Source organism: Arachis duranensis, chromosome 4 (assembly GCF_000817695.3).
Source record: "Arachis duranensis cultivar V14167 chromosome 4, aradu.V14167.gnm2.J7QH, whole genome shotgun sequence".
Taxonomy (NCBI): Eukaryota; Viridiplantae; Streptophyta; class Magnoliopsida; order Fabales; family Fabaceae; genus Arachis; species Arachis duranensis.
This window is the reverse complement of record NC_029775.3, coordinates 83,261,126-83,269,244: the sequence shown is the minus strand read 5'-3', so window position 1 is coordinate 83,269,244 and position 8,119 is coordinate 83,261,126. Positions and strand designations below refer to the sequence as shown.

Below are 8,119 nucleotides of genomic sequence, written 5' to 3'. Positions count from 1 at the left end.
CACCAAGAGCACTCCATCATTCTCCATGAGATTAGAGAAGATCAAAGAGCTATGAGAGAGAAGCAAGAAAGGCAAGGAAGAAACATAGAAGAGCTTAGGCGTTCCATTGGTTCTTAAAGAGGAAGACGCCACCATCACTAAGGTGACTCATTCCTTAATTTCCTTGTCTATTTATTTTTCTGTTTTCGGTTTTTATGCTTATTGTGTCATCTATGTTTGTGTCTTCATTACATGATCATTAGTGTCTAGAGTCTATGTCTTAAAGCTATGAATAATTCCATGAATCCTTCACCTCTCTTAAATAAAAAATGTGCTTAATTACAAAAGAACAAGAAGTACTTGGATTTTAAATTTTATCTTGAAATTAGTTTAATTATTTTGATGTGGTGGCAATACTTTTTATTTTCTGAATGAATGCTTGAACAGTGCATATTTTTGATAGTGAAGTTTATGAATGTTAAATTTGTTGGCTCTTGAAAGAATGATGAACAAAGAGAAATGTTATTGATAATCTGAAAAATCATGAAATTGATTCTTGAAGCAAGAAAAAGCAGTGAATAACAAAGCTTGCGAAAAAAAAGTGGCAAAAATTAAAAGAGAAAGAAAAAAAACAAGCAGAAAAAGCCAATAGCCCTTTAAACCAAAAGGCAAGGGAAAAAAGGATCCAAGGCTTTGAGCATTAATGGATAGGAGGGCCCAAGGAAATAAAATCCAGGCCTAAGCGGCTAAATCAAGTTATCCCTAACCATGTGCTTGTGTCATGAAGATCCAAGTGAAAAGCTTGAGACTGAGTGGTTAAAGTCATAATCTAAAGCAAAAGAGTGTGCTTAAGAACTCTGGACACCTCTAACTGGGGACTTTAGCAAAGCTGAGTCACAATCTGAAAAGGTTCACCCAGTTATGTGTCTGTGGCATTTATGTATCCAGTGGTAATACTGGAAAACAAAGTGCTTAGGGCCACGACGAAGACTCATAAAGTAGCTGTGTTCAAGAATCAACATACTAAACTAGGAGAGTCGTTAACACTATCCAAAATTCTGAGTTTCTATAGATGCCAATCATTCTGAATTTCAAAGGATAAAGTGAGATGCCAAAACTGTTTAGAAGCAAAAAGCTACTAGCCCCGCTCATCTAATTGGGACTACGTTTCATTGATATTGTGAGATTCATTGTATATTCTCTTCTTTTCATCCTATTTTGTTTTCAGTTGCTTGGGGACAAGCAACAATTTAAGTTTGGTGTTGTGATGAGCAGATAATTTATACACTTTTTGGCATTGTTTTCATATAATTTTTAGTATGATTTATTCACTTTTTAGTATATTTTTATTAGTTTTTAAGCAAAATTCACATTTCTAGACTTTACTATGAGTTTGTATGTTTTTGTGATTTTAGGTATTTTCTGGTTGAAATTGAGGGACCTGAGCAAAAATTTGATTCAGAGGCTGAAAAAGGACAGCTGATGCTGTTCGATTCTGACCTCCCTGCACTCAAAATAGAATTACTGGAGCTACAGACACCTAAAGGGCGAGCTTTTAGTTGCGTTGGAAATTAGACATCCTGGGTTTTCCAGCAAAGTATAATAGTCCATACTTTGCTCGAGTTTAGATGACGCAAACTGGCGTTCAACGCCAGCATTCTGCCCTATTCTGGCGTTAAACGCCAGAAACAAGTTGCAAGCTAGAGTCAAACGCCAGAAACAAGTTACAAACTGACGTTTTACTCCAGAGAAAGCCTCTACACGTGGAAGCTTCAATAGTCAGCCCAAGCACACACCAAGTGGGCCCGGAAGTGGATTTCTGTATCATTTACTAATTTCTGTAAACCTAGTAACTAGTTTTAGTATAAATAGGACTTTTTACTATTGTACTCACATCTTTTGATCATCTTTTGATCTCTTGATCACGTTTTGAGGGCTGGCCATTCGGCCATGCCTAGACCTTGTTCTTATGTATTTTCAACGGTGGAGTTTCTACACACCATAGATTAAGGTGTGGAATTCTACTGTTCCTCGAGTATTAATGCAAAGTACTATTGTTCTTCTATTCAATTCATGCTTATTTTTATTCTAAGATATCCATTCACACACAAGAACATGATGAATGTGATGATTATGTGACACTCATCACTATTCTCACTTATGAACACGTGATTGACAACCACTTCTGTTCTACATGAAAATAATCTTGAAGGTATATCTCTTGGGTTTCTAATCAACAATTCGCATCGACTCCCCTCTAACAATGGGGCATCTGAATCCGAGATTAGAATCTTCGTGGTATAGGCTAGAATCTATTGCAGCATTCTTGAGATCCAAAAAGTCTAAACCTTGTTTGTGGTATTCCGAGTAGGATCTGGGAAGGGATGATTGTGACGAGCTTTAAACTTGCGACTGTAGGGTGTAGTGACAGATGCAAAGGATAGTAAATCCTATTCCTACACGATCGAGAACCAACAGCTGATTAGCCATACGATATCTGTGCATGGTATTTTTCATCCGAGACGAGAAATCCGACAGTTGATTAGCCGTACAGAAACCGTAAGGGAGGTGGTTCGTCCTGCTTGCGTTGAGATGTGAGGTTGGTGGCAATAGATCCCGCTCACATCCCTTTGGATCTCCAAAGCGTACAGGCGCACAATCCTGGATAGTGATCCGAGCACTATATCTCGAGGGTTCCCATATGATGATTTCGAAGGGCGACGTCACCAGGAAGATATGTCGGGTTGGCAGTTGAACCGACAATATAATATCACAACCAATAGGGCAGGCATTCATCATGTGCATTTTCTATATGTTTGTATGCTTTGTCGGCTTGCTATGGTTTGCCTATTTGTATAACATGTCTAATTGCTATTTGAATTAATTGTTTTATATGATTCTACTTGTGTTTTACTTGTATTATATATACTTGTGACTTCTACTGGGATTGAGGAGGTTAGGAAGGCTGCGGCAATGGGATCACATGAAGGATAGGCTGGTGAAAGTTCTGAGACAGCAGTGTTTGTTTAGATCAGAAAATTTCCTAAGATAGAATACCCTGTTTAGTTATGTTAAGGTCTTATATAATTATGCTTATTTGGTTTATAATGCTTTAAGTTTGAATCTTGTGATGGATATGGAGTCTAGGATTGCTTTTGGCGACCCGGGGTCTTATATCCTACATCACTGGGTATTGTTACTATACTAAGAATCTCTGGTTCTCATACCATATTTATGTTGTGTCTTTCAGATGCAAGTCGTAACCCACCTTGGTGAGTTGTTTGATTGGTGACAGCAGCGGAGGATCCGGATACCTTTTGGAGTCTTTTTGGACTGTTTTTCATTTGTCTCTTGCTTTTATATTTTTGTTTTGGCCTAGAGGCTTATATTTGAGAGAGAACAAAACTTGTATAAGCCATTTTTAAACTTCAGTTTTCCTTTGTTTGTATATTTGGCTAGCCGACTTAAACTCCGCGAGCCATAGCTAGTTTTCTTATGATATTACACTATTATACTATTATCTTTATTATATCACATCTGTTTCTTACGCGTTAAGTTAGATGCTTCGTTAGTTCGTTGTGCGCTTTTAAATCCTATTTTTGAGCTATATCCTTCATCAGGCTTCTAGATTATATTATTTCTTCTATATATATATATATATATCAGCTTTAAAACTGTCGTACCCTTGATTCACCTTTGCCTTACGACGTGAGGTAAAGCTTAGGCTAAGTAGGGTGTTACAGGGAATACCGCTGCTGTTCTTGGTGATCACTGCCATTGGTGTCGCCGTCACTACTGGTACCACCACTGCTCCAGCATCCTGCTGCCACCATCAAAGGTAAGTTTGGCATGGCTTTTAAATTTTATTAAGATTGTTATGTGAGTTTAGGATTTTTTATTAAACAGTTTATGAAATTATTGATTGAATTGGTGTAATGAAGTTTATGATTAGGATTTGGTATAATTTTTTTTTACTGTTTTTTAGATTTTTTTGTGACTTTAAGATTTTGTTAGATATTTTACTAAATTGTTAACTAAATTACGGTAATGGAGTTTGTGGTTAAGGTTTGGTTTGTGGTTTTTACTTTTCTCAGAAGTTGTTGTGAGTATAGGATTTTGTTATATACTTTATTACCAAATTATTGATTAAAATAAGATATTGCACACTACAAGAAAACATCTCTATTGCTATGCTTTTTGAGCTACCGCCACGCTTTTGAAAAGGTCACATCTCAAAGTGTGGCGGTTGCTCTATCGCTACACTTTTGGTAACCTATCGCTACGCTTTTTGTTGCCACGTTTTTTACAAATTGCCACGCTTAAAAGCATAGCCGTAAAGAGAGATATAGCCACGCTTTGAACGTGGCAATAGAGAGATATGGCCAGGCTTTTAAAGTGTGGCAATAGCGAGAGATACAGCCACACTTTAAAGCGTGGCAATAGCCTTATCAAATTGAAGAAAAAAATATCCTTTTTTGACTTTACTTTCATCGCTACACAATATAAAATTTCAGTCCTTTTTTATTACCAAACCTATAAATATAGTATGCAATTTTTATCACAAGACAAATCAAACAGTAATTAGTGACATATATAATTTTTGCCATAAATGTTTTATACGTTAAAAAATGAATACTCAAATACAAAATAAATTTCGAGTTCAAAACTCTGATTTCTCAACAAGCTTCTCAACCTGCGCATAAAAGCAGGCCCATTTATCAATATTTCAGCAACAGTTATCATTAAGACAACTGTCTTCAATTCTAGGATATGGGAGAAAGGGTTAAATTCCAAAACTAAAAACTAAAGAAAAATAAAGAAACAATACAACATAAATCCTAAGTTTTTTGCTGTTCTTCCTTCCTCTAGCCCTCTCAAACTTCCTTTTCTTAGATCGTACATAAGGCTTGGTATGGCTGTGAGGAACACCAAGAGCAGGACCAAAGTATTTTACAGCTTTCCTGGAGTTCTTTGGGCCTCTAAAAAGAACCTACATTCATACAACAATATATAAACCAAATTAACCATCTATAAGCTAATCACTTCAACATTTCCAAACTCATCCTATAATAATGCATAGTACCATTATAATTCATAAACGAATCTGTACTTGGTTTCATGTGATTCATTCAATCAAATAGTATAAATATTGTTTGAACCAGTCCATCTCAAATATCTATTGATACGTTTATATATCATAGTCATAGACATCATTTGAAACTAGTAAGTGGATTATATATCTAATCTACAAATACCGTGTTCTGTCCGAGAGGTGCCCTAAGTGCAAGCTGATCAAATGTCAAGCATTCATCACCAGCCATCTCTATTCTAGCATGTGCAGTCTCTATAAACCTGGGTGCAGTAACTTTCAATGCAAGAACTTCATACATTCTGATATCATCGGTTACAATTCCCACTACCACGGCTTTACCTTCCTGCATCGAAAAAACAAAGAATTCCTATCTTACCACTGAGAAAGATAAGAGAGGGAAAAACAAACCTTACCCTTCATGAACTTAATCAAGCATGACAGAGAAAGCAGAGGCCAGTTAACCATGTTCGTGAACAAGCGATTCAGTGTCACGACATTGAAATTGCTGCCGGTCCTCCTCACAAGGAAGCGGTAAAGTTGATCATGTCACACCAAATCAAAACCGTCCAAATGCATATTTTGATAAAGAATAAATAAATCTCTAAAACAGATCAAAATTTGCACAATTTATAGTTAAAGGAGTTCTCTTAGTATAATGAAAGGAATAATCAAAGGTTATTCAACATTAGCATGGAAATGAATAGCAGCATCATTGGTAACCTTGCAAATTACAAGCACTAAAGTATTACTAAAAAGCATAAAATATAACATTATTAATCAGAATATTATTAATCAGAATTTGGTACATATTAGAGCATGTGTTTGTTTTATATCATGATCTGCAATCCAGAAATTAATGACTAGTAATGAGCTAAAATGGACACTAGAAATTATGCATAGCAAATATAAGAACTCCCTGGGTGCAGTGTAGCAAACATCCACATGATTAAATCTTTCCAAAGAAGAAAAAAATTAACTATATGATGAAAATTTATCCAAGCAAGGAACACAAGCAGGGATTTACGGTTTTTAATAATTTTTAAATGATTACAAGCTCTATTCAAATCAAACATATAGAAGCGCAAATGAAATAGCCCACTTTCCCAAAAAATTCCCAAGAATTAGCAAAGTTTAAGTATAAATGAACAAAGTCTCTACCTAAAAATACACAATTATGGATTTTACAAGCCTTGTGTTGAACTGGAAGTCATAGAAGGCCTTCCCTTTCTACACTTCCAAATACTCTTGCCAAATAACTAAAGAAAGTGATAGAGAGGTAGAAGAGCAAGAAGAAAAGACTATAGAAGAAGCATGACGTGGTTATAAAACCAAGAAACTTATACACTAGTTATTAAGAGCTTACTCACATATATATAACATTATTGTAATAAAAGGAAAAAAGAGTTATTCATTAGTGAGGAACAGAAACACATACATGGTGTTTGAGCTTCAATCCTGATCTCCTCCTTCATTTTCCTTATGAACTTTTCAAACTTTCTGTTCAGTTCATCTGCATTTGCCAATTCTTCTTCCTTTGTTGCATCCTCAAGTTCAACTTCAACCACTTCTTCTTCGCTATTAATTCCTTTCCCTCCTCTTCCTTCTTTATGTTCTTGTCCTTCCTCAATTTCTGCTAACAAAGGTTCATAATCTTGATTAGCTAATAACAATTCTAATGATGATACTTGTTCATAATAACATTCTCCTCGCACTAGTGGTACATCATAGAGTGATTTTCTGGCAAGAAAATCAAGAATGGCATTGCAGAGGAGGAACATGTACTTCCTTTGAAGGGTGCGAATCAGCATGGAAAAGAGGATTGTGGAGAAGTAAGCATTCAAACACTGTGGCAGTATGGAAAACTCTGAAGAATACCAAACAAAGAAAGCAAACAAAGAAACTAACACAACATATTTTAATTAAGCACTGACATATTTTAATTAAAATCAGAACAAATCAACAATAATCAAAACATGTTTTAATTATAATAAAAACAAATCAGAACCAAATAAGGATAACGAATCAACAATAATTAGAACATGTTTCAATTAAAATTAGAATAAATAAAAAACAAATAAGGAGAACAAAGCAACAATAATCAGAACATATTTTAATTAAATTCAGAACAAATCAGACGCAAACATGGATAACAAATCAACATTATATGTAATCAAAATCAAAACAGATCAGAACCAAACAAAGAGAATAAATCAACAATAATCAAAAGTTCAAAACAACAAATCAACCTTATAAATTATAATAACAAGTTCTGATCAAATCTAGCATTATAAATTATAATAACAAAGCTTAGACCTTAATCCTAGTTTAGAAAAAAAAGTTCAGAAGCATTACCAAAACCAGCACCGAGAAGAAGAAGAGTGGCTGAGCTGGGGCTTGTGACCTTCCTCACCAAAAGAGCATCAAAGCTGAGGAGAAAAAGATGAGAAGCGCCGAGAAGAAAGGAACAGGGGAAGAATAGGAGGAGCAGCGCCGAGGAGAAGAAGAGTAGGAGCAACGTAGTGACCTTCACACTTTGCGGTGCTGTTGGTGGCATCGTGACTAAGGTTCTTCAGCGAGCAGTGCAGCGCAGAGAAGCTATGCAGTACGGAAGTAGAGCAGCCGGTTCTGAGAAGCAGTGCGGAAGCAGAGCAGTCGGTTCTGAGAAGCTATCCAGCAGAAGCAGAGCAGCATCAGTTCTGAGGAAAAACACAGTGAGGCCAGTGACGGTGGCCAGTGGGTGTCTGAATGGTAGCCAGTGGTGCCTCTCCGTGCCCTAATATTGAGAGAGACAGAGAGTGAGCCAGAGAGAAGACTGTGTGTCGTGATGTGGGTTGTATCATAAAATTATTCAACTTAGGGGTTTATAGTGGGACCAGCGATGGTGGGTGATGAGCGGATAATTTATACGCTTTTTGGCATTGTTTTTAGATAGCTTTTAGTATGATTTAGTTAGTTTTTAGTATATAATTATTAGTTTTTATGCAAAAATCACATTTCTGGACTTTACTATGAGCTTGTGTGTTTTTCTGTGATTTCAGGTATTTTCTA

At 35.9% G+C, this 8,119-nt stretch overlaps 1 protein-coding gene across 2 annotated transcripts; it reads right to left on the bottom strand.

Moving 5' to 3' along the window:
* Positions 1-4,631: 4,631 nt before the first annotated feature.
* On the bottom strand, positions 4,632-7,887 carry LOC127746501 (60S ribosomal protein L18-2). 2 transcript variants are annotated; one of them, XR_008008147.1, is made up of 3 exons: positions 7,424-7,887; positions 5,235-6,704; positions 4,632-4,969 (listed from the first exon to the last, which is right to left on the bottom strand). XR_008008147.1 is itself a non-coding variant. In XM_052259942.1 (3 exons), the coding sequence occupies exons 2-3, from the start codon at positions 5,418-5,420 to the stop codon at positions 4,763-4,765; spliced, it is 393 nt and encodes a 130-aa protein (XP_052115902.1). In that variant the 5' UTR covers positions 5,421-6,701; positions 7,424-7,887; the 3' UTR covers positions 4,632-4,762. The 2 variants fall into 2 exon arrangements, 1 of the variants encoding a protein (XP_052115902.1); XM_052259942.1 differs by having other exon boundaries at positions 5,235-6,701.
* Between the last annotated feature and the right edge of the window lie 232 nt (positions 7,888-8,119).